Source organism: Anastrepha obliqua, chromosome 3, assembly GCF_027943255.1.
Source record: "Anastrepha obliqua isolate idAnaObli1 chromosome 3, idAnaObli1_1.0, whole genome shotgun sequence".
Lineage (NCBI taxonomy): Eukaryota > Metazoa > Arthropoda > Insecta > Diptera > Tephritidae > Anastrepha > Anastrepha obliqua.
The window spans coordinates 87,427,379-87,455,162 of NC_072894.1; the positions used below are offsets into that span (position 1 = coordinate 87,427,379).

Below are 27,784 nucleotides of genomic sequence, written 5' to 3' on the forward strand. Positions count from 1 at the left end.
ATTCTATAAATCAGTGCCCTGCAGTTATTTAGATTGGGTTTGTCTAATATTTTACATAAACTTTTTTGAGGTGAGGCTGTTATTATGTCAACTACACATAGGCAACGGTATAAAAATGTGGCTTTGGACTCATCTGAAATGCGTCGAAGACGCGAAGAAGAAGGCGTCCAAATTCGTAAGCAAAAACGTGAACAACAATTAATAAAAAGGCGAAATGTTCTGTGTGAAATACCCCAAACTGGGTTGGATGATGGAGTTCAAGTAATTATATATAAAAATATTGAAAAAAGGGAGTGTTGGAATCTTTATATTTAAATTTTTTTTAAAGGAAATCGAAATGCGAAACGGCATTCGTGAGCATAGTTTACAAGGAGAAACCAATCAAAAGAATCTAGCAAATGCGAGGCCTCCATTTGAGCCGACACAACCTGTTGTGGACGCCATAATAAGAAAGGAAATGATGGATCTATTGTATAGCGAGAATGAAGCTGAACAGTTGGAAGCTACGCAAAACTTCCGTAAGCTTTTATCCCGTGATCCAAACCCACCGATAGAAGAAGTAATACAAAAGGGAATAGTGCCGCGTTTTGTATTCTTCCTCAAGAATAATTCTAACGCATCATTGCAAGTAATTGTTGTTTTTATCTAATCCAGTGTTAAACAATCAAAAGTTTTAGAATTTCATCGTTGTTTACATACAAGTATGTAACTAATTTTTTATGTTTTAGTTCGAGGCTGCTTGGACATTAACCAATATTGCCTCTGGAACATCGCAGCAAACTGAAATTGTGATTGAAGCGGGTGCTGTTCCTGTTTTCATTGAACTATTGTCGAATCAAAATGGCGATGTTCAGGAACAAGCTGTTTGGGCTTTAGGAAACATAGCTGGAGACTCGCCCAGCTGTCGTGACTACCTACTCAATTCAGGAATACTTCAACCATTACTACAGTAAGTTTAATAATTGTACAAATATTTTGAATCATACAGTTTTGGTTCAGTAAATTACAGAAAATTATAAACAATTGTGAAACACACGGTTTACGTTCGGTGCACTAAGTACACCTATGGCGAAATAATAATTTTTTTTAATTGCTTAAGTAGCGTTTCGTCAAATACGTCAATTTTTAAAGAGAAAACTTGTATAGAAAAAATTAAAACTATTATTTATAACTAGGTTGTTGTTAGTTTTAGAAAAAAAAACACCTCTGAAATTTGATTTGTCCTGCAATAACATGGCAGGATATAAGAAGTGAAGTGATAAGTAGCCGTTTTAACCGGATGCGTTGGTGTGTGACTGCTTAACCTGAAACACCAAAATGTTGGAAACAGTTTTTTTTTCTAATCGCGGTCGCCTCTTGCCAGGCAAACATCCGTGTGTATTTCTGGCACGCAAAAGTTCCTCATAAAAATAAAAGCCGTTTGGGAAAAAGAGGAGGAGTTCGGCTAAAGCCCCTAAAAGGGGGTAAGTGCCAATTATATTATATATATAGAGTGAACCAAAAATAAACTGGTACACTTGTTCTGATTTCATTCCTTAGTAACTTGAGAACGGTTCAATCAATATTTCAAAGGTAAAAACCAATATAAAGTATTCAATTTAGTATTTTATTATAAAAACCGAAAATAATATATTTAATTTATTTGGAAGTTGCCAGGAAACAAAATACTGTATTAATTTTACAGTTCAAATATAAAGTGGGACAGCAATGACACTACGAAAATTAAGGAAAATTTATGAATTAATGCAGTGCAGTATACCCTTGCACTGAAGACTGCTTGAAGAGGGCGTTGCATTGAGTCTACTATAGTTTGGGTGACATCTCTTTGAATATTTTCCTGTATCTCTGCAATGGCTGATTTTAGGGAATTTTTATCACTAATTTGCCTAACTTCTGGTCTCACCCCAATGAATGTTACTGAGGTTCATAAGTTTTTTCTCATTGATAGTTTCTTAAGCCTTAATCTAATATAAATTAATAAGTGCGTTAATAAATTTGATAGGATTCTTCATCTTATTTTTGAATTTTTTATAATATAAGTTCTAGCATTGCAGAACGTTTTTCTCCAATATCGTCTATTGATATGCATTACGTATCTTTCGTTCTTAATTTCGAATTTTATAACATTCTGTCTTATGCTTTGACAAAATTTCATTTAATTACAAAGCTTGTGACTTTTCATTGTTTAATAGCCATTTTTTAAGCTTCATTGAGAAGAGTTACTCTCCGCCACTGATGTTTCAGAGTGTTATTGTACCTTTAAAACAGTACCTACTGTTTGATATGCAAACTAAAAAGTTTAAAGAACCTAAAGAATAAATTTTTACAAAGCTTAAAAAATCAGGACGCCAAATTGTTTTTAAAAAATATAAAAAATATCTCAAGGATTTTAACTGTTGGATAAATTTCTTTACAATAACTACATGCTTGAGGTGGAGTCGAATATTTAAGGTAATCCACAGGCTCTTTGGAGTTTTATTAAACCAAAAAATCTAGCCCTAGTATATTGTCTGTATTGCTCGAGGAAAAGCTTGCGAGTAACCGAACAGATGTTGCTAATCGTTTTGCCGAATTTTTTAGCTAACATTTTTCCACTGAACGCTTGCCAATTTTGGCTCTCTGCCTTTGTCTTCCAATGATGTCTCATATAGGATCGCTAAGCTTAAACCGTCTTTAAAAATGGATGTAGGTGGGTTTTTTGCCTTTTTCATCAAAAATATTCCAGGTTTGGTTATACCAATATGTATGATTTTTAATAAATCACTTTCCTCGGACATTTTTGTTGATGATTGGAAAGTTATTATTATTATATTAGTTCTCTGTTTAAGAGCGGCAATAAAAATAATGTGCTGCCACCATTGACGGCACACCTACATCTTTCTTGGCTTCTTCTGGGGTTCCTCGGGGAAGTATTTTAGGCCTTTTACTCTTTGTCCAGTTTATTAACGATGTAGGTATTGGTTTTTCAAACGCAAATTTTTTGGTCTATGCAGATGATTTAAAATTTTTTTGTTTCATACAAGATCTGTATGACATGCCCAAACTTCAATCTCATATTAATAATTTGCATCTCTGGTGTATTAAAAATCACCTTTCTTTAAATATTAAGAAATCAAATTGTTTCAAAATCACTTTTGCAAAAATGCATAATGTTGTACAGTACATCTAATAGTTTGTTAGAGTCTGTTGATGAAACAAAAGATCTTGGCATTATTTTTTCATTGAATTGCACATTTAATATTCATATTGACCATATTGTTAGGAAATCTTAATCAACCCTAGGTTTTGTTAGGCGGAACTGTGTACAGTTCTCTGATCCATATAAGAGGTGTGTTCAAAAAATAAGGGGAATTTTTCTATTTATTTTATTTATTTATTAATAATGAAATATAATTATTAATAACTATATTACAAAAAATGAGGCACTAGCTACTAAGACTATGTTTATGCCTCTCACAAACTAAACATGCTATATTGCTAAAACCGTGAACATATCTTCGAGACGAGTGTACCAACATAAAAATAAGTAAAAATCGAATGCCGAATGTCAAATGTACGTAGCCCGTGAAATTTGAAACCTTCATCTTATTTTTTGAACACCGCTCGCATACTCAAGCTATATACGTCTTTTGTATCTTCCAGTTTGGAATATGCTACGTTCGTTTGCCGACAATAACAGTAATTCCATTAATCATATCGAGCGTGTTCAGAAGGTCTTTCTTAAATTTTCTTTGCGATCATTGAATTTTTCTGAGCCTACGTCTTCTTATAATTTTCGCTTGCTTCTAATAAGCCTTATGTCCTTAGAATCTCGAAACACTACTCTCACTGTCCTTTATGTTTAATGTTGTTAATGGCTCTTTAGATTGTACTTCTTTATTAGATCGTATCAATTTTAATATTCCGCAAAAAAGACTACGTGTATCCCTTTTTATGTTGCTAATTGGAGAGCTGAGTATGCATTACTCCAATTGCGCGTGCACTTAGTGAACTAAATAAGATCTAAAGTTCTATATCAATTGATTTTTCTGTAGCAAAATATAAGTTTCTCAAAACTTTCAACTCTTACTTTTGCTCTGTTTTTGCTAAGGCTTTGCAAATAATTTTTAGTGCTTTTAGTAATAAACTTTTTATTTGCTATAGTCTGTAAAAAACTTGTACTTTTTAGACTAAATTTATATGAATAAACTGAATTTTTTGTCCGGATGAGGGGGTTTAAAATGCGTATTGCATCATCAAAGCTGCCGTCGTAGCAGTGGCATGCCCGGAGACTAAAAAAATCCCTTATTTCGCGCGATGCAGGTTTGCTAACTCTTTCTTCCATTCCGTCTTTTTTAATGCTCCCAACTATCACATAACATAACAAGTCTATCGGTATTAACCGCTATTATTTATTACAGGGCTGCCGTTCGTTTTATGATGCTAAGAGCTTGTCCTAAGTTTGTTATCAGTTTACTGAGTAGGGATGCCATCTTAGCGGCTTTCTCTGCTGCGTATTTTATTTGGACCCAGGAGGTTAGTCTTGAGTCCAGTCTTGTGCGTAGGTACTTTAGAACCTTTTTTAAAGTTAGCGTATTTGAGCAAGTTTGCACGGAATGTGTTTCCTGGTTAGAAGTATTAGTTCCGTTTTCTCTGTCGCTAATTTGAGTCCACGTGAATCTAGCCACATTTGTGCCCGCATTATAACTTCGTAAATTTTTAACTGCAAGGTTTCGTGCTGTGATGACTGCAAGGATATCGTCTGCGTATCCGATTAGGAAGGTACCATCGGACATTTCTATAGTGAATATTTCGTCATAGCTAAAGTTCCACAAGTCGGGACCGGGACTTGATCCTTGTACCGCTCCGGATGTGACGTCTATACAACGAGAACCCTCTGGGGTTTGATAGACGAGTTTGCGGTCTCGTAAGTAATTCCTCATTATGCTCTGTAGGTATGCCGGAATTTTGAATCTTAGTTCTAAGGCCATTGAAAGCGTTCCTTACATCGAAGGTGGCAAGGAGGACTATACTTCTGGATTGTATACTGCCCTGATGCGCTGCTCCTACGCTGTTTGTGACAGTTTCGATTGCTCCTATTGTCGACTTTCCGCTTCTAAAGCGGTGCTGTCTTGCTGATAGTCCTCCGGCTTTATCTATGGCTGCGACTAGTCTAGGCTTGATCAGTCTTTCAAGGAACTGGCCTGCTGTTGTTTTTGAGCTTGCTTGCAGCTGACTGGAGTTCCTCAATGCCACGTTTACTCAATGCCTTCTCTGAATTTGTGACTAGGAAAGAGTTAGTTTACGATGTAGTCCATCGCGCACGAACTGAAGCTTCGATACCCAGGGTGTTCCCTTATGTTCTTCTCTGAACGAAATATATTGGTCTTCGAGGACCTTCCATGCATTTACTAGGCCAGAAATGCAATCAGATACGAGTGTGATATCTGGTGTTGTTTAAGATTTGTTTAATTTTAGTTTTTTTAAACTTATATAATCTTTAAAAATATATTTCTGTTTCTACCGCCCCGTATGCCCTGTAAGTAACCTGAAAAGTGCACGATAAGTATAATTAATGACAGAATAGCTCTTAAAGTGAAGTTGAATTCGGGTGAAAATTTTTTTGAAAGAATTAAGATAATAACTTTCTGATTTATATATTTTATATTAGCTGTACCCGGCGCGCGTTGCTACACCAACAACTAAAATAAATTTAAGAAAAAATTGCTACTCTGCAGCGCCACCTGGTGGCGAGGGGCATCAATGAGCATATTCTACAAACCTTCTCCGTGGAAAAATACATATACATATATACCAATTTTTATAATAATCGGTTCAGTAATTTTTGAGTTCATCGATGACATACAGACAAGCCTTCATTTTTATATATAAAGATTGTATAATACAAAAATATTTTTTTCTTGTTATTGAACAGTGTATTAAGTACCACAAATCGCCTGACTATGATAAGGAATGCTGTATGGACTCTTTCGAATTTGTGTCGCGGTAAAAATCCTCCGGCGGACTTTTCGAAAATTGTTAACGGTCTACCGATCCTAGCTCGACTTTTGAATCACACAGATCCCGATATACTAAGTGACGCTTGTTGGGCCATCAGTTACTTGTCGGATGGGCCAAATGATAAAGTTCAGGCTGTTATAGATGCGGGAGTGTGCCGACGCCTTGTGGAACTCTTAATGTAACTTTTTAATATATGCAAAATATTCTGGTAATGAACTTTATTTTACTAGGCATCCACAGAGCAATGTGGTTACAGCGGCACTTCGAGCTGTTGGCAATATCGTAACCGGAGATGATGTTCAAACTCAAGTGATTTTAAACTGTAATGCATTGTCATGCATAAATATTTTATTGAACTCTCAATATGAAACTATTAAAAAAGAGGCATGTTGGACTATTTCTAACGTTGCGGCGGGTAATAGGCAACAAATTCAGGCTGTGATTGATGCCAATGTTTTTCCTGTACTTATAACTATAATGCAAAATGCCGATTTTAAAACTAAAAAGGAAGCCGCTTGGGCAATAACAAATGCTACCAGCAGTGGAACAGCGGAACAAATAAGATATTTGGTAACTACAATACTTTTCTACACATAATTATATATATATCGAGACTTAGAAGCCCAGATTCTGCCCCTCACCACATACAAATTTCTTACAAGCAAAACTTAAATTTGTTAGAACAGCTAACGAAAAATTGTGTAGCGAACCAATCTGCAGAATTTCTCGACATTTGTAGTCCACTCAATGCTGAAACACAGAATTCGTGCTGAGCTAAAATAAGCATAGCGTTAGCAAACCGATTTCTATTGTAACGGGGATTTCTATTATAATTGGCGGTCGCCCAATCTCAATGTTCTGGTGCGTGGCTACCATTTAGAAGTGCGCATGTTTGAATCTCCGTGCTTGAAAGACCAAATGCTGGAAAAAGGTTTCTTCAAATAGCGGTCGCCCCTATGCAGGCAATGGCAAACTTGTGTATGGTGTATTTCTGTCATGAAAAAGCTCCTCATGAAAAAATCATCTGCAATTCGAAGTCGGTTTAAAACTGTAGGTCCCTCCATTTGTGGAAAAACATCAATACGCACGCCACAAATAGGAGGAGAAGCTTGACTAAACTACCAAAAAATGGTGTAAGTGCCAATTATATATCCATATTTACAACGGCTACCCGCGCAGACACATGATTTCTGCAGAAGCCGTCTAGATGAAGAAGTGGAAGAGATGACTTCGTACTTTCTGTGCTCTATCCCACTTTAGGTAGACAATTCTTTAATGAGTTCGAAGATCGCAGCACTGTGGAAATCAAGGATCTGTTTTTTTTTTTTAGGTGGTAACAACGAGAAAACGGCTGTCGTTTATTTATTTTTGGTAATGAAAGAAAGTTGTGCACGCGAATGCGAATTTAAAACATTTATTTTTTAAGTTTGTACGTTATCATAAAATATAAAGGTCATTACGTGTTTTTTGTTTATCCTTTTATGAAGAAGTTGATTTGGCATGCCGAAAGCAGCAAGCAAAATATTAATTGAACATTTGCTACCAAAAGACACGCTAATCACTTCCTTGCTCTTTTATATACGAGCAAATGTTGGTAGATAATTATTATATTAAAAGGAAACACATGTATCTGTGTTAGTCACAAAAAAGCTTGCTAGGCACTTGCCTTTTTCTTTCCCTCTTTATTCATTTTTTATACAGGTATGCATTTGCGTAGTGTTCAAGGGCATGCAAAGTTGGATTTTCAAAGCCGTGTTGTCAAGAACTAAAGTGTAAATAGAACAGCGTTGCTTTTGAGGCCACATTTAGTTGACTTTGTTGTAACGTATGATTTGTTAGGTGCGTGACTACCATTCGGAAGTGCACAGGTTCGAGCTAAAGTCATCATTTTTGAACAATTTTGTCTTTGAAATCAATAAAAACTAATTTCACATAAAAAAGTTATGGTGTTTTGAATAGGTAACACTTCATATCGATTACCCTGTATATATACAAAGTGAATTTTCAAATTTCGCGGGCTACGTACAATCGACGTATTGTAGAGGAGGCAATGATCCACAACGGACTGTAATGCCAAGATCATGATGCTGATGATGATGACGTACATTCGACTTTCGATTATTATTTTTTTATGTTGGTACACTCGTCTCGAAGATATGCTCACAATTTTTGCAATATATCATGTTTAGTTTGTTTGTGAGAGGTATAAATAAGACAAGTGTTTTGCGTGTTCGGAGATTTTCTGCTACACAACAGGGGGCAACGTAGTCATTCGTCCAGTATAGAGTGGTGCGCACGCCAAAGCACCTCCGAAAGTGGCACCAGCCATTGCAAGAATTGGATTTGACTTATGTCAGATTCCGAAGTACTCTAGTCTGACGTACGGAAATAAACTGCAGGGGACCAAGAGGTGCTGATTGGCGCCCGCACGCAACTTGAAGCAAGAAGTAGAAGGTCCTAATTTCGGACTTATAGATTCATAGCCCTACTTTATACAGTTCCCATTCCGAGAAAGGCTTGATTCTTTTAGCCCTAAGCTCAGATAGTTCAGTTGTCCATCAAGGCTGTTTTTCCTTCTTAGGGGCAGTTCTAAGTGGACAAGAGCTTTCAAGGGCATTGTTGCAAGCTCCCAGTCCGTTCTCCTCAGGTTCCAGTAGGAGGATCTTTTAGGATGAGTTTCAGTGATATAATATAATAATAACTGAATATACCTATGATCCGAGAAGAAGGTGAATCACCTCTTCTCTGACTGTGGTAATTAAAGGTCCTTAACCCTGTTACAAATAAAAAAGTCTTCGTTTAAAATAAAATCAAAAAGTGACTCACCTCTTGCATTGAAGTTTGAACTTCCCAGCAGGTGTGATGGGAATTCGGTCAGTGCCTATGATAACGTCGAGTTTTCTGCGTTTCGCTTCTCTTAGCAGCACCGGAGGTGGCTCCACCTCATCATGTGCATTATACACCGACATCAGCCATTGCTTTCCAGTAGGGTCTTCCAGCTCACCGTCACAATGTCTTCATTGCTGAAATTAGGCAAAATGAATGCATTAAGTTCCTTCCTGATGAGCATATAGGATCTTGGTTTACCTCTCCTGTTATGCGCCACCAGTTTGTAGCTTTTCGTCTTAAGCCCAGAAATACTCAGGACTATATCAGCTCCACCTTGGTCAAGGTGGATTAATAAATTGGTGGACGCCGCCTTAGAGTGCTGCATATTTTTCTGACGAATAATACTCGTCCATGATCCTCTCCAGCCCGCTAACGGCGATGTCCTCACTCTCCGAGGCTAAAAGGCTTTCCTCCTCCGCCCTGTCGAAGAATGGCCCGATGCTTATGACGGACCCCGGTAAAGAGTGGTCGTCACCAGCACTGTCACCCTCCGACGTAATGGATTCTACTTCCATATCCACAGGAGCTTCCTCTACTGTGGGTCTTTTTTCTCCCACCACCTCCGGGTGGCCATAGGTGATGACCCCTTTTGTTTCAGCGAGAGGACCAAGCAATTCTGCATTTGATAGGGCTTGCCGATAGGGTCTCAGTCTTCTCCACCTTAACCACCCTCTAGTTGTGAGTGGGAAATTTTGGAACACAGGATTTCCCCTGTTCCCTCACTACCTTCCAGTTGTGAATGGGAAGTTTTGGAATACAGGATTTTTCCCCTGTTCCCTCACTATCTTCATAAAAAGTGCAGAGACGGCGGACGCTACTCTCTTAGACTCCGAGTGCCCGTTACCACCTGAAGTTTGTGTAGTCTTTGTTTTCTTTGTCGTGTTGTTGTTTTCGTGTTTGCGTTGAAATTGGTTTTTATATTAAATGGGTCCCCACCCGAAGCCGCTATCCAAAGCTCGTTATGTATAGTCGTCCTTTAGAGATCTCATGGTGGTTTGTGCACTTGCAGGAAGTCCATGCGAGGGTTGACGCATATTCTTATGGGGCATGCGTTCAGAGCCAGACCGAATGCGAAGGCGGGATTTACACCGCCAACCCAATGACGACAGATTTGGAACGTACTCCGATGCCTGCCACGGTTTTAAAGGGATGGGGGCAGTCACGGCACTAGCCCACCAGCCATTTTTGTTGAGCTTCACCTCAACATACTCAGGTGGCAGAATGCCGCAACTACGAGTATATAGAACAAAAGTCAAAAATAACGTAAAATGAGAATCAGTCCAAAGGCGAATGCAGGGGGTCGTCTTCCAGAAGGCCGTTAAGGCCGCAGATCATTTAACTCTACCCAGGCTGCACTACACGGAGGCGATTTGCCGTACACCCCGAGTGCTAGTTGGTTGCGCCATCCCATTATGTGAGGTGGAAGCCGTAGGGGCTGAGGGCACTTTTTTAGTCAGGAGGTGTAAATCAAAATGTCTGAAACATCATCATAGGTGCCGTCACACCAATGGTATGCTCCCACTAACACTATAATATTCCTCCTCCTCGGCTGATTTCCACCCTGGAACCGCGTTAGCATTTCTTCAAGGGGAGCCGCATTTATGTCTACTGACACAACAGGTTCCTGTGCCCAGGTTCCGCTCCTGTGGGCGTATGGAGATTTTACGCCATCGCTGGTATTCACTCCTCCCACTGGCTTCGAAAGCGGCTGTGGGGGGAATTAAACATCGGAGAAAATGCAATAGTCCGATACTCACAAACTATTGTCTTGTCTTCAGTTCGGTACTGTTGTGAGTGTTTGGCTCAAGCGTCTGTATCCGTCGTCGGTTTGTCTAAAATACTTCATCTCCACTGTCCACCTGCTAGCAAAGGTCCCAAAAACTTTGTAATCAACGGATAGGCTTTATATTTATAAAGTTGTTTGGCTTGTATTCGAGTTGTATTCGAGCAACTCGGGCAAAAAGGGCTGTCGGCCAGCTGGAAACGGTGTAGATATTCAAGGAAGCAGCCGTGTCCGGTGAGTATCTGAGTTAGGTAGTAGTCAATATCGCCATGCTTCCTATTTATCCACCCTTCAAGGTTCGGTATGAGTTTCTAAGTCCACCGGCCTTTGGTTGACTCATCCCATCTTCTTTGCCATTCGACCATCGATCGCGTTCTTTCTACCGCCTTTTCTGCTATCGTCGCATGAATGTCCACTGGTATCCTTCTAGCAATAACGCATATTACGTCGTCTGATATCGTTCTATAAGCGCATGCAGTACGTAGGGCGCCGCGTCTGTGGGTGCGAACTACCTCGCGCATATGGCTATGTTTAGCCTCAGCCCATATCGGCGCCGCATATAATACGATAGAGTCCGTCACAGTCGATATGAGTCGCCATTGGCAGCCGCTGCTTTACAATTAACTACTGCCAGACGATGCTTGAAGCTTAGCCTCGTGTCGAGCATGACTCCGAAATATTTAATCGCCTCCTGTGAAAATATTTCGTGACCGCCAACCGTGATTCTCATAATTCTTTTTTGCTTCCACGCACTTATAATCACGGCCTCTGTTTTCTGGGCTGCCAGCTTAAATCCCGCATTACCGAGCCATCGCTGTACTCTCGCTGCATCGTTACATTTTGCTTCCAGCTGATCTAATCGTTTGGCTACCGCTACCAGCGCAATATCATCAACATATCCTACGATCTCCACCTTATCGGGAAGTTTCAGTTTTAAGACCCCGTCGTACATAACGTTTCGGAATGTTGGCCCCAGGACCGATCCCTGAGGGACCCCACCAGTAACTTCGTACTTTTTTGCCCCATTATCAGTATCGTACTGTAGAATACGGTTGCTGAAATTGCTTCTGATAATGCGCAAGAGATAACATGGCACTTTCAAAAGTTTTAGGGCTAGCAGTATGTTAGACCATTTTGCCGAATTGAAAGCATTCTTTACATCCAATGTGATGACTGCGCAATATTTCATGGAGGAGCTTCCCCCGCTGATAGCTTCCCGAACTATGTTTGTGATTATTCGGATAGCATTCCACGGTTGACCTTGCTCGTTGGAAGCCAAACTGTTTATCAGAGTCCGCTGGGGCTTTCTAAGCTCTCCTGCAGGCGATCACATATGATACGCTCAAAAATTTTCCCAATTGTGTCCAACATACAAAGAGGTCTGTATGCGGATGGTTGGCACCAATCGTTGCAATTTCCATCGCTTCGGGAAGGTTCCTTCGGCTAGGGAAGCACTGTATAGGCTTGCGAACATCTGGGGTTTAGTCCGTATCGCGGTTTTAAGTGTAATGTTAGGAACCCCATCTGGCCCAGGCGCCTTACAGTCTTTTACACGTTTTAGTGTGTTTAGCACTTCTTTCGGTGTTACCGGTTGCACGTTTGGAATTGCATTTATGCCATATTCCTTGTCGCTTGTTTCCCCCTGTGGAGGAAAGAGCGCCACTATTATTTGTTGCAGCAAGTGCTGCGGTGCTCTAGGGCCTTTCACCTTTTGCATCACCGTTTTATACGCCAGTCCCCAGGTTTCAGTATCTGCACCATCTCGCATTTGTTTGAAGCAACGATTTTTGCTTTCTCTAATTGCTTTTTTCAGTTCCTGCTTTCGTGCTCTATACTCTGCATGAAAGCCATTCAAGGTTGGTCGATAACGCGCTCTTGTTGCTCTTCTTCGCGCCTTGATGCAGGCTTTATCTACATCTGGGCATCGATACATCACAAGCGGCTTCTATCTGGGCGTCCATATGTTCCGCCAAACCGTCCGCACTCATGGGAAGGTAGGCATCATCCCTAAATGTCTCGGCATTGAAGGCCGTTTTTTTTCCACTTTTGTCGTGTCTTCCATCTTTATAGTTTCGCCTATCCTTCTGTATTTCTATTATTACGGCCAAATGGTCACTATGTGTGTGGATGGACTTTTCGATCCTCCACTTCGCTCGATTTGCCGTTACGCGGCCTGCATATGCCAGGTGAATTATGGACCGCCCTCTACAGCAATCGAAAGTGAAAATTCCGGGAGTATTAAGAAATACGAAGTCCATTGCCGCGAAGGTTTTCTCCACCAATCGTCCCCTTGGACTTGTGTGCATGCTACACCAGGTTCTCGATCAAGTGTTAAAGTTCCCAGTAACGAGGATTGGACGCTTCCCTCATGCGTGCGGAGGTTTCTAACGGCCATCTAGGCGGCGCATAGCAGCTTGCACAATAAACACCATCTAATTTCGCCCACGTATAGCCGGAGTCTGGTATCGGCTTCTTGCATTGGGGAAACTTGTCAGTCATCACCCATTTCAGAGTCCGACATCCAACTGTGGGAGTTGATGTTTTCGTAGGGCTCAGAAAGAAGAGCAACATCTACATTATTTTCAGCAAGCGTTTGCCATAGTAGGTCAGTGGTTGGTGTTGAGCTGCAAAATCTTCATGTTTTAAGTTTGCGCACCGCCACTTGATAGGGGCTGAGGGCACTAGATGGCAGTGAAGCCGTCTAGCTTAGGTGGAGCCGTCATTGGCGAACGCAGCAGAAATATACTTTGGGTCCAAGGATGGGCTCAATGCCAGCCCTGCGAAGAAGTTTTTGGAGCAGTCTTGCTACTTGGAGCTGATGATGAAAGTCGAGGGGTGAGGTAGGGTCCACTAGACAGGGCTAGTTTACTGGGGCGGCAGCCCATGGTCGTAACGTAGAACCTGTTGTCATGAGAATGCTTCCCTTTCCTATCTTTTTGTTTGGGTATTTTCCCCTATTTTATAAATTCTTTAACAAACGCATTTGCGCACCAGGCTGCAATCTATGCGCGTACCTAAACCCAGGACACCGGGGGGTGGTGCTTTGTCGTTCTAGTTTATACACTGTTTAAAAAATCGATTTGCTTGGCTTTCAAACACTTTATCCATAATACTAACAGTTTTATTCACAATGTTATACTAAATTTAAAAAAGTCATACTTTTTATGTGGAGACCTGGTAGGAGATTTTCAGAAAGTTCAAATCGAATTAAACCTTTGTATAAAATAGTTTTGCAATATGAAGTCCGGGGAAAGGCTAAACATAGTTTTTAAAGCCGTGAACTGTTCCGAAAAGATACATGGTATATAATTTATTAACTATTCTAGCCACTCTTCCCTAATAACTTGCGATGATGAAAGATAATTTTCGTCGACTTCGTTTTCAAGTTTTTCACTCTTTTTATAAGAAAACCTATAATAATACTTTATTTATGATAATAGGTCATATTCAATCACTGTAGTAAAGTCGAAAAGCAGACCGTTAATATTATATTTATTTTCCAGCAAATACTTTTTGAAACACTCACCCAGTGATTGGCGCTGTAGCAACTAAAATAATTTCAATTTACGCACGAATATGTTTACTATTAACTTGTAAACACTTTGTGTTTATATACACACATTTTGTAATTTTAGAATGTACATATGTACATTCTTATTAATTCAAATTAATTATATACGCTCCACGTTTTTTATTATAAACTAGCTGACCCGACGAACTTTGTTCCGCCCTAGAGGCAATAAAAAAGCAGATTTTTGATTTATTAATTTTATTATTATTATTAATTAAGTATTTCAATGAAGCTTTAATAGATTGCACTCTTCAGTTAAGCACCTTGTGATACACGACAGTTTTTGTTTTATTATCAGGTGCAAGAACAAACAACGCAGATGGTTTTCCGACCCGTGAACATGCGACATATGATTGACCATGTGAGAACCATTCATTTTCTAGATTCAGACCACGAACATTGGATTGGCCTTGTGATTTGTTAATGGTCATGGCGAATGCAAGACGGATCGGAAATTGAAGTCTTTGAAACTCAAACCGAAGATTGGTTGGGATCATCGGGATCCTCGGAATGAGAACTTCTTCACCTTCGAATTTCCCTTTGAGTATCGTCACGTAAATCACATTGTTCATCAATTTATTTACCACCAAACGCGTACCGTTGCAAAGTTTCGGTGGGCTTATGTTTCGAAGCATGATTACTACGGAGCCAACTTTTAGGCGTAAATTGTGCGGTGGTAAGCCAGGCACATCCAAGGAGTTTAAAAATTTAATTGTATAGTTGGTGGCTTCATCTTCATTTGTTACACAGTCAATGGATTTGAATGAATGCATGGTTCCAATGATATCATTTTGAATTATGTAGTTTAGGTCATCTACATCTTTATTCTTAGCCGCTAAAATTGCTCGGGAATGCTTTGGGAATACTTTATTGATAAGTTCGTCTTTCGATGAGACAAAGTTACAGAAATTCTGAGGAAATGAAATCAATCCGCTCGATTCGTCGATAGGTATTCGACCATTACCGATAGTCAGTAATTGCTCAGAGAAATCTTCAGTAGATGTATCTTAAGTAATGCAACTCTCATAATTGTTGTCAGCTGAAGTTTCTTCACATAGCGCCATAGATTCGATGATTTGAGGCAAGCGTTTATTTCGTCAGCACCCGTTGATCTTGGAATTACTGGCATTGTTTGGCGGAAGTCACTAGACAGTAAAATCATTGCGCCTCCAAAACATCTCGAGTCATTGCGTATATCTTTCAATGTTCGATTAAGTGCTTCTATTGCTGATAAAACTTTGGCCATTGATGAGTTTTTTGAAATATTACATGTTGGTTCTTCAATTTTTTGAAGATTTAACGGCAATTTTGATGCTGAATGAGCCGTGCGGCATCCTTCTAACAATGTGGCTGCTATTCTAGAAGAAGCAACTGCAAGCGCAATGTTGAATTTCGCACGAACAGTGGCTAAATTTACTGACATTAGGAATGTCTTACCAGTTCCACCAGGGGCATCAAGAAAATATAAACCACCATTTCCATCATCAATTGCCTTCATTAATGTATCATAAACTTCTTTTTGTTGGCGATTCAACAGTGGTACATTTATTTGAACTACTAAATCTACTTGCTGATCTCTGTTATTCGCTCCACGATTTCGCATTGCCAACCAAGCCGTTTCATGGGCCGCCTCGCTTTGCTCTTGTGATTGAGAATACAAATTCCTGTGATTATATATTTCTGAAAAAATTTATATTATCAAATTTTCTACTTAACCATAGACAAAATTATGTTTAGCTGTCATTTGCGTTTTGTTATACCACATTTTACAGTGACGTCACGGAAACGCGTTCGAATGGTCCTAAGCTACCGTTTCCTGCTCCTAAGCTACCTCTCCAGCAATTTTCAGCCAAATCGGTTCAGCCGTTCCCGAGTTATAAATAGTGTAACTAACATAACTTTCTTTTATATATATAGATTTCATAAATGGTTTATAATGAAAACCAAATTTATCAAGAATAATTCTACGAGTCTAAGAAAAATTATTTTCTACTGTTTAGTACATTTATAGAAACGTGGTATATTGCAATTATTGGCAATTATTGCAATTTGCGAAATTACCTTTGTTTGGTTTTATACAATATTAATATTACCCTTCTTCGAATTTTCCAAATCTTCCTGCTGGTTTTTCTAAACTCCGCTTGTAACATATTTACTTCTTAATTTTGATTTACAATTTGTATATTACTTCTATGACAATCACGCTCTTATCTATTTATTTTCTTTAGGTTCATATTGGCTGTATTCCACCGATGTGTGACTTTCTAACAGTCGTTGATTCAGACATCGTTCAAGTAGTTTTGAACGCACTGGAAAATATTTTAAAGGCCGGAGAAAAATTCGCTGCACGTCCAAATCCGTACGCAATGGCAATAGAAGAGTGTGGAGGTACATATGCTTATTATTTTATTTTATAAGAGCTTACATTATATCGTCCCCTTAGTATAACAATAGCCTATGTGCTCATAGGCTATTATTTCTTTATTGAATTTTTGGACTCTCCATCGTCGATTTTATATGTGGTCAAAATTTTGTCAAATTCTAGTTCCACAAAGTGGGTCAAAACGTCAGTCAAAAAATAATAAATATTTACAGACATAACGAGATTTGAGTGAGAGCTACTTTCGACAAAAAGTTTGAAATTCATTTTCTCAAAACATCAAACAATTTATAAGCTATTTTAATACTAAGTAAGGGGACGATATAAGCTTTAAAAAATATTACTATAAAATCATAACTAAGTGTGCTAAACAATTTAGTAGTATTAAGTAATAAGAATAAGTTTATGGCCCATATATGGTATTATGGAAATCTCCAAATTTTTTAAGTCCATTTCCGTCATTTTGAGCCAATTCCGTCATGGGAAAAATTTGAAGACCAAAATGGAAGACCATGTTGCAGAAGTTTGTTATGTTTAATTCAGAAGGACTGAAGTGGCAAAATTGCAATTAAATAAAACGGTATAGTTTTGCAAAAAAAATATATGGGAAATGAACGAGCTATTTGATAATAAATTATAGAAAGGTATGGTAATTAGCAAAACAAATTTCAAACTCAAGTTATATTTTGAATTTATTACATTTTTATGACTTTGGTTCATAAAAAATCTCCCGTATTTAAGGGGGAAGTCTACTGTGACAAGGGAAAAAACAGGCTTATTTTCCGGATTTTATTTCTAACAAAATATTGCTCGTACATAAAATCTATTTAAACTCTTATCTTTATTATATATTTAAGTTTTTGAAAAAAAAAATTTTAAGTCAAAATATTCAAAATGGCCGCTGTGGCACTTCTGCAAGCGCAGGTCTGCTTTTCTATACGGTGTACACGATATCTCGAGTTCTGATAAATGAATCAGCTTAAGAATTTAATTATATATTCTCTGTAATAGTGTCTCTCGTCTGACATAGAATTTTTTTGATATCGTTATTTGTTAAATTGTTATAAACAATAGTAACATCAATTTTAGGCAAAAAAAAAGAAAAAAATTTCAAGAATTTTTTTTCAACGCCAAAATTTTTTATCGACATAATCCTACGTCAGACGAGAGTCAATACTATGTATATGATAACAATATTTTGTTTTTTTGTTTTAGATCACCGAAACGTAAGATTTCATGTACACCGTTTAGGCACCTAAGAAAAGCGGACCTGCGCTTGCAGAAGTGCCACAGCGGCCATTTTGAATATTTTGACTTAAAATTTTTTTTTTTCAAAAACTTAAATATATAATAAAGATAAGAGTTTAAATAGATTTTATGTACGAGCAATATTTTGTTAGAAATAAAATCCGGAAAATAAGCCTGTTTTTTCCCTTGTCACAGTAGACTTCCCCCTTAAGATGAATTTCCGAATGCGCTGACTTCCCTGAAACAGTTTGTAACTTTTGTAGCGTTATAAATACACATTTCGAATAAAAGTCGTTTGGGACTATAAATAAGCTTTTGGCAATAACTTTATTCCAGAGCCGTCTACAAAAAAAGATATTTCGAAAATGAGCAAAACGAGCTATATAAACATAGCCCATAAAGTCTCCGTTCAACTTACAAATTTTTTTAAGTTGAATAAAAACACAATAAAAATGCATAGTTCAAAACATGTTTTATATATAATATTTATTTCCTCATTGCATAGTACATAAGTTAAAAAACGAAAGTTATGAAATTTTTTCACTTCGTTTTTTATATATTATAACAGTAAGCAATTGCAGCAACATGTAAATATAGCAACCAAAACAGAATGTCGACATTCAATTTTAAAACACGCAGAAAAAGCTTTATAAATAATATTTTGGAAAGCCACTTTACTTGTTACTACATTAAGTCGAATTATTTCTTTTAATACCCACCTGATCAAAAAGTTCCCGTAATATATTCAGAAAAAACAAAAAAAGTTTATTCCTCAAAAAGTATATTATGGCCCTCAAAGTACTCCCAATCAACTGCAACGCACTTGTGCCAGCGTTTGATCGATTTTTGCATTACCTTCTCTTGGCTGTTTTAACACATTCCCCGTAGTGGCTTTTTGACTCCATCAAACAGAAAAAAATGCAGGGAGCCATATCAGGTGAATTCGATGACTGTTGGATGGTTTTCGTTTCGTTCTTCGTAACAAATTCACGGATAATGATGGCGCTGTGCGACGGTGCGTTATCACGGTGAAAATTCTCGAGTTGTTCTCTCACAAGTCCTTTCTTTTTTGGCTAATTGCTTCACGTAAACATATCACGACGTCCGAATAATGGTCCTTATTAACGGTCTGACCCTCTGGCAATCGCTTTTTTTTTTGACTGAAAACGACGTTTTTTTGGTCTTGGTTCATTCTTGCCTGAAGTCTGCATTGCGTTTCGTACTCCGCAGCATTGAATCCATTTTTAACACAAAATTTAATGCAAACTTTTTGCAAATTCAAATTCATTTTTAAAACTGTAAAAAATCGAAAACATGTGCAAAGGTGAATTCATTCAAGACGGCGTAACTTTTATAAATGTCGAACAATGGCGATACAATTGTGGTATAATGTTTATCACAGATGTGCCAACATAACAAAACAAACAAGAACTCAAATCAGTTGACTTAGAGCGTCATCTGGCGGTTGTTCCGGGAACTTTTTTATCAAAGCGGTAGACCCCATAGATGCTCAATAGGATTGAGATCCGGCAATTGTGGCGCTGTCTTGAGCTCTCTTTGAAGCGTGGTACAAGCGCCAAAGCGTAACGACCTCGGCTGTGTGTTTTGGGTCATTATCTTGTTGGAACTAAAACGTTCTCGATAAGCCAAAATGTTTGGCACTCCATTTCAAATTTCTTTTTAAAATGTTCAAACACCCCCATTTATCCATCTTCGATTCAATAAATTCAAACTGACCCACATCATAACTCCACCACCACCATGTTTGAATGTACCAACAAAATTTTGTTTCTCAAGAGACGTACCTGATTTCCGCCAAACAATTTGATGATTTTTAATCCAAAAATATAAAATTTATTTTCGTTTGAAAAAATAACTTGTTTCCAAGGTTTTTTATGTAGATATTAGCAAATTATATTATTATTTCGTGGTCTAAGTGGCATCGTTGTTTCTATGTGCGATGCGGCTGCCAAACCTAACCTAAGCCTATTAACAAATTCAATGCGCTTTCGTCTGTTCAGAAGTAATATAAACGCATTTCTTTGAGCGACTCCACCATGATATCCAGCTTTATGTAAAACTATTCTAGCAATTGCCGTACAACCCCTTTTTTAATTTTTGGCTCACTTCCTCAACAATTTTTGATAAAGTAATTCGAGGGATAATCTTTGCCATATTTATTTTGCCGCACTCTTCTCGTAGTGATGGTATTCGTGGATGCCTAGCCCTGGGCTTAGATGTTAAAATCCCGGTTTGCTTGTAATTGTTTATTACGCGTTGAACAGAGAAAACGTTCTCCCAATAGCTTTGCCAGGATTCCGGAAACTATTTCCATATTTCCCCAATTTTATAATAATTTTTCTTTCCGATATACTAATTTCTTTTCCTGTGATTTCCATATTTTCAAATTGTTACCACTTTTAAATAAAATGTTCAACTGAGTCCGCTAGGTGGTCAAATATAATAAAAAAGCTAGTAAAAACGAGAAAAAATCGAATTAAATAACAATATTATTAAAAGAAACGTGAGCGCAAACTTTTCCCGGATTCCGTGTTTACATTTTGCTGGAAAATGTTGGAAATGAAGTGATTAATCCCGTTATTGTTTTAGCTTTTGTAACTTATGTACGTATCGAATGTAGAAATAAATTAGTAAAATATTTTTTAAACTATGCATTTATATTGTGTTTTTAATCAATTTAAAAATATTTGTAAGTTGAACGCAGACTTTATGGGCTGTGCTTTTGCATTAAATATGGTTATACGGGTTTTACTAATGTTTTCGTTTACCGCCAATTTGAGTCCAGTTTTGGTGAATAAAATTTACCAAAAAGCATTATTACCGTGGGTTGCGTATATGTTTGGAAGAACTAGTCAACATTCGATTTTACAAGAAGACAACAACATCCTAAGCTTCGAAGCCGAAGGTGTGTGTGGGATTAAAACGTTGGACTGGACTGTCACAGTGCCAGAGACGCCAACCCTATTGGAAATGTTTGGATAATAAAGGGTGGTTAAATTTCAAGGGCCGATGTTGAATGTGAACTACACGTAAACGTCAACGACACCGCTGGACTTCTTTCTTTGGGGTTATTTGAAAGAAAAGGTGTACGTCGATAAGCCAGCAACAATTCAAGAGCTAAAGGATGAGATAATTCGGCACATTAACGGCATAGAACCTCAATTATGCCTCAGCGTCATCGAAAATTTGGACCATCGAATGGAGGTGTGCCGTCGAGGCCATTTGAGCCATACCAATATTATCATAATAAAGAAAAAATGACAATAATTTCCTAAAAAAAATGTATTTTATTCAAAATCAACCCCAGAAACCATCTTTACCACCTTAACCACCCTTTAGATAAGCAAAAACTCAAAGGAAAACAAACATGGACGGTCAAACAATTATCAAAGCAAATTCTGCTTTAGACTCTATTACCTTCACGACAAAAGGATTTCTGTTATCTCTTAAACTTCACCATTTGATACGTTGTGTTTGACACGAATATTGCACTAATGTGAGTCATTATTTATTTATGTTTTCTGGTTTTAATTTGAAATAATTGCGGAAAACTTATAAAAGCCTAAATTGTTTACAATTAAACACACAATTTATTTCAACACATGAGCGGAACGAAGCAGTTGATTCGGATATCGGTTTTTAATCGATTTTGTATTTTCGACAGACGGCGTCTCCGACTCGTATTCCACGACATGCCCGATCATTTCTTTCACACAGTCCCGTGTTTAAATGTAGACTTTAATGAACTAGCAACAAGTCGATTGTTTAAAAATTTGTTAATTATGTTCGGCCACTAAGCTTTTTGGGCTATTAGTTAGTATTAGCTATTAGTTTTAAAATTAATTTAAACACTCTTATTTTCACACCTTATATATAATATATGCACATATATAGGGTTGTTCAATAGGTGCGCTTCAACTTTTTCCGATAGGGAGGGCGAACGACGCAATATTTTTTATTTTTCGCTTGTCATTTGTAAACTTCATTAGTATACATTTCATCATGGAACGCTACACACTTGAGCAACGATTGCAAATCGTGCAAATTTTGTATGAAAATAATCGTTCTGTTGCTGCTACTTTAAGAGCATTACGGCCATTTTACGGTCCATTTAACAAGCCGTCCCGTTTTGGGGTTATGTGAAGTCATTGGTCTAGAGTAACAAGCCGGCGACGATTTGTGAGCTCAGAGCCAATATTGAACGCGAAATTGCTGGAATTTCGGCCGATTTATGCAAAAGAGTGGTCGAAAATTGGGTTCAACGATTGGACTTCGTAAAACGTGCACGCGGTGGTCATGCAAAAGAAATCGAATTTCATACTTAAATGTATATGTTCAAACTCGATAATAAAAAAAAAAATTAGTTAAAAAAGTCAAACCGTTTGTGTTTTATTCAAAAAAGTTCAAAAGTTGAAGCGCTCTTACTGAAAACCCCTATAATTATATATAAGGTAATATAGTTCACAGATGGCTATGCAGCGCATTCGTCAGTATCAATGGTATTTATCGCGAATTTGTTTCCCGATAAAATGCAATTGGTTGAATGTATGTATATTGGCTTGATATTCCTCGTCGAATATGGCAGAAAGACGCTTAAATGCAAATGTTTGAAGTGCAAAATGGACAAGATTTTTCGAAATGACTAGAGAGTTAAACAGCGATTTTCTAGTATAAGGATTCTTGGATCAACAATTTATATGGTTAAAAAAGTAAAACCTTAGTCAAATATGTAGGAACTCTAGATGCAAGAGTTCTGCAGTATTGGAAAGTTGAAAGTACGATTTTGAGTTTTCTACAAGGTTAGACTATTTAAGTCATTTTGCCAAATATGCATCAAATGCCGTCGCCCATTGAGGAAATCGAAATTGATGAATTTTTCATAGTTCTCATATGGCAGGTATAGATGGAGCATTCTATTTATGAGGATGGCCCAACCAATTCTTTTCTTTAGGCAAATGGGAAATTTGTTTTTATTTAATATTTTATCCGTGCTGCCAACTATTTAAATATTACCATTGAATTCCCGTGGAAAGATGTGCTTTGTTCCGAATTTTGTATAAAATGTTTACAGATGGATATTATTTAATCTTTTAACAATTTTTATAGGGAACCTGAAAACCGCACCAAAATTAAGAAAAGTGTTGAAAATTAAAAATTAAATATTTATCTAGATTTTTTTTAGAAAGCATACTGGATAATTTTATGGACGTTAGTTAGGGGAAATTAAAAAAATACATAAACATCTGTATCCATTTTTCAGTCAATGCTAAAGCTGTTAGTGCTATACATAGGGGCTATTTATCCACTTCACTAAACACATTTTATCATATTTACGAATTTTTCGTAATACTCCTTTATTCAAGTTTTGCCCGTTCCTCGTTTTTGATCGAAGTTCCTTGGGCATTGCACTCTGTTAAGTTAAATAGCACTTGTCGCAAATACTCCTTTATCCAACAAAGAGATATAATAGCGGTCAATGAATACTTGACTACCTTCGCTGGAATGTGTTAGAAGTTTTTGTCTGACAGTACCACCAGTTTCTAAATGTTTATTTGGCTTACCATCGGTCCTTGTGTATATAAAATAATTCAGTAATAAACCATTATGTGTCACTAAAACAAAGCTTTTAATCCTATTGGATTTGGTTTACTTTTTAAATATTGTTTCAGACTCGATGTTCTTGAAAACGGAATAATTTGCTCGGCGATGCTCCCATCTCAACACCACAGACATATTTTGAACAAAATGCACGTTATTTTTCAACTTAAAAGTTTTTTTGTTTAGCCGAGGTGGCACAAAGCATTGAAAGCCGAAAAGTGTGAGACTTGCTTTTGGGCTCGCCCACTAAAAACGGGGGACAACCGTTAAGTATAACTTCACGGGAGGGGGCTATTGCCAATTCATGAAGATTTGCGCTGTTGTTAAACGCGAGGTCAACCGACAAGTATCACTTCACGGGAGGGAGAGCGGCCTATTTCCAATTCATGATGATTTGCTCTGTTGTTCAGCACGACGTCAACCGTCAAGTATCACTTCACGGAGAGGGGAGCTGCCTATTCCCGATTCTTGAAAATTTGCGCTGTTATTTAGTGCGACGTCAACCGTCAAGTATTACTTCACGGAAGGAAGAGCGGCCTATTGCCAATTCATGAAGATGTGCACAGCGCAGTTTTCTGATAATACTTCTTGCCAAAAGGTCTATATGTAGGGATTTGTGTGATAGCTGAGACTTTTATTTGAGGTCAATAACACATACGTATCCTTCGAAGTTTCATGCATCCGTCTCAAATAGGGGCCCCTACAAGTTCTTGATCTCCGAAGGAGCTGAATTCAAAATCTATGCCATTCCGCTCCTTTATATCGTCTTCATCATTCTGCTAATTTACCAGCCATTTTCACTAATATGTTACAAATGTGCTGCTGGTCCTGCGGAAAAATGTCAAAAATAAGGGTATTCGAATAAAATGGTTTATAAAATCTATAGTCTCTCTCTCTTAGCTTCACAGTCTGTGGTGGACCATAGCTTCATTAACAATCCTCCTCCAATTCAGTATCTCTCTTGCCTCATTTCTCCAATTACGAACGTTAATCGCTTTTAAGTTTGCTTCTACGTCATCAAGCCATCTCTTTTTTGGGTGGGCGTTTCTTTCTTCCTCCAATTGGACGCAAAGTAAACACCCTTTTTTGGATTATTTCGTTGGGAATTCTTATGATGTGGCCAATCCATCTCATCCGAAGCGCTTTAATAAAATGTATTACATTTTCACCACCAATAAGGTTTTCAATTTCGTTGTTGTAACGTAAAAATCTGTACATTACCTTGTTTATTGGAAAAGCGGTGAGTGCTGAATATTTACATGAGCTCCAAGTGCGTCACAAAGGGTAGACCACAATGCTAATAGGTAACTTGGTTTTGGTTCGAGGTGAGCGATCTTCTCCTACACATAGCACGCACTGCCCGCAGTTTTGACGTTGCTATTTTTATTTAAGGATCCACAAATCCTTCAGGTTTTAGTTTTGTAAGCTTTATATAAATTTTATTGAAAAATCAAAACCTAAATTTCTTTTCATTTCGAACAATAATAGAAGAAACTGCACTTATATTACATTTTACTTTCAGTCTTATTTATGCCCTAATTTTTTATCTCGGGAAATAAGTGTAAATAAATTAGTGATTCGCATTTTTTCTTTAATTTTACCTACTTTAATATACAAATTAATACAAAAGTGTACAGCGTGCTCCAAATTAAAGTTAAAAAATTCAGAAAAATAAATTAGTTTCAGTTGTCCGCATAACCCCACAAAAAACTTAACGATGCTAAGTCGCAACTTCACTGCTTTCAACGCTAATTCGACATATGTAAATGTAAATTTATTTAAATATGTAAATAAATTTAATATGGGATTACCGAGTTTACATGCCGAATTTTGCTTATTCACATAGCCAACAAGGTGAAAATAATGGAGTCTGAATCGATTGTTCTTTGTTTACTTGCGTACAGTAAATGCAGTGGGTTTTTCGTTCCGAAATAATTTTACAACATTTCCCAATGTACGTCAAGCCTAAAGGGACTTATTTCATTTCTTGTCAATCTGCTGGACTATACTTACTATGACTCGGAAATAAACTTGTATTTAGGGAATTCTGTACATATATAGTATCTATGCATTATAGGAATTAAAATTGTAATTTTGAATAGAACATTTTATAATACATATAAATCTATTTCTTTTTAGGTTTAGACAAAATTGAATATCTACAGTCCCATGAAAACCGCGACATTTATTACAAATCATTTTACATAATCGAACAATACTTTAGCAACGAAGAAGAAGACTCTCGTGTAGCACCTACAGAAGAAGAAACACAATACGCATTTAATCCAAATGTAGATACTCCGAAAGGTGGATTTTTATTTTAGCTATTGAGTTAGTGTGTCAACTACTCGTTGAGTTTAACTGAGAAAAGGATTTCTAATTACAAGTATATATATTTTATCAATTTCATAATCCTACGAAACATGATTAAAATATGAATTTTTGTTATTGTAATTTAACAAAGTAAGAATTGATCATTTTATTAATTTGTTTGCTATAATTTGAAAATAAGGAGATGTTTACATTTACACCTATATATAATATATGTATATTTTGGAAATTTTATTTGATTTTTATGTTTGGATTTTTGGACTGTAATTTAATATTAATGATTATTTTCGCATTGTTACACTCTTAATAAAAATTTACCAAGATATTCAATATTTAATTATATTTTGATGTATTTGGTATTATATAACAAAGTTGAAAGGAATTTTACTAGCTATTGAAATTAAATTGCTATGTATATGATTGATTATATGTCATCTCTATTCCAAAACTAGGTATTTTATTTGAACTTGGAAATTTTAAAATCAACGTGTTTGTGTGGACAACCTTTTGAATTTGGTTCAACATAAATATGATGAACCGCGGCAAAGATAGAAAGTACGTCTACAGAAGATTATATCGTTTGATGTAGAAGTTTTATCGACGAAAACAAATACATCGGAGCCAATAAAATTATCTAGTACGTTCAAAATGATTTTGTTTTTGTATCAGACAAAACAAGCGAGCAAAGTGAAAAACAAGAAAAAAACATGGTTTCCCTCTTACTGTTTATTGAAAAACTCAAGTGTTAACCTGCAACCATTTTGGCATTTATCAATAGTTTGTTATTCAATCTAAAGAACAACATCAAATTTCAAATTCTATGTTTACTATTTTAGGAGCTGCTTTGGAATACGAATATGGGTTTTCTACAATTCCAATGATTTTTATGACAGGAGAGCAGGAAACAGCATAAGGGCTGCTAATACCAACAATTCGGCTGTGCCCACTTACATTGCTTTTTTTTACTTATGCTGCTGCTGCTTACACCAACATGTGAACTGTGAAAGGCAATTTCAGCTCCATTACTTCGTAATCACGCGAAATCTCAAGCGCCGTGGACAACTATTCAAGGGCGAAAGCAAGGTGATTAATCTAAATTATAGCATTGAGCTAGATGAATTAGCTACGAATAAAGCGTTGCTTCTTACTCCTTTGTTACGGAGGACGATATTACTTCTTATGCTGCTAGAAATATGAACATTGATAAAAATCAAATTTTATGTTTTAAACTCTTAAAAAAGGATACTGATGTCCAAAGTTTAAAAAAAATTATTTTAAGTTAAGAGTTCCGCCATCGTTATTTGACCAAATTCTGAAACTATCGATTTGGCCTGCTGATGTCAAGTTTCGCCCTTTGAAATTTTTTCCAAAGGACGACCTTCCAGACAAGAAAATATAGCCATTTTGTGACATGGGACTGCTACATCACTAAAGCAGTTAAAAATTTATTTTTAAAATATGGTTGCCGTACTAAGTTGGAGACTACGCACTCGTAGAGCTCATTTGGATTTCGAAGTTATAATTCGAAAATTCTGGAACGTTAAAAGTACAGGTTGCTATTTCGGTTGTGTAGTTCTCATTGCAGTACACTGTAAATACATTGAATACGGACTCCATTCTTGATCAACTGAGTTTGTGTATGAGTAAAGGGACCATCTCGCCATTATTATTATTTATTGCTTTTACTTGAAAAGCTCGAAAAAGCGCCTCATAAAAACCATTTGCCGTCCTAGTCGGCTTAAAACTGTTGGTCCCTCCATTTGTGGAACAATAAGATGCACACCACAAATAGGCTTAATCCGTTTCATTACTTCTTCGTTGGAAATCTAATTATCCGCCCACCAGATTCGCAAGATTGCACGCAGGTTTGCAATTTGTTCGATGTTTGGACGCCAACCATTTTTCACAGCCGTAGAGCAGCACAGGTTTGATATTGAAGTTGAACAATTGTAATTTGGTATTT

General features: G+C 37.1%; 1 protein-coding gene across 1 annotated transcript; it reads left to right on the forward strand.

Moving 5' to 3' along the window:
- Positions 1 to 26,086, forward strand: LOC129241359 (importin subunit alpha-7). The gene is made up of 7 exons (XM_054877625.1): positions 1 to 261; positions 329 to 628; positions 729 to 949; positions 5,915 to 6,178; positions 6,231 to 6,570; positions 16,472 to 16,631; positions 25,630 to 26,086. Exons 1-7 carry the CDS (start codon positions 85 to 87, stop codon positions 25,812 to 25,814), a joined length of 1,647 nt encoding a protein of 548 aa, XP_054733600.1. The 5' UTR covers positions 1 to 84; the 3' UTR covers positions 25,815 to 26,086.
- Positions 26,087 to 27,784: the final 1,698 nt, after the last annotated feature.

What these genes read in the sequence shown, in the direction of transcription:
- LOC129241359 (XM_054877625.1), top strand. Translation starts at nt 85, where the DNA reads ATGTCAACTACACATAGGCAACGGTATAAAAATGTGGCTTTGGACTCA. An exon ending in ATTCTAACGCATCATTGCAA is followed by an intron (nt 629 to 728) that starts GTAATTGTTGTT and finishes TTTATGTTTTAG; the next exon opens with TTCGAGGCTGCTTGGACATT. An exon ending in GGCAATAGAAGAGTGTGGAG is followed by an intron (nt 16,632 to 25,629) that starts GTACATATGCTT and finishes ATTTCTTTTTAG; the next exon opens with GTTTAGACAAAATTGAATAT.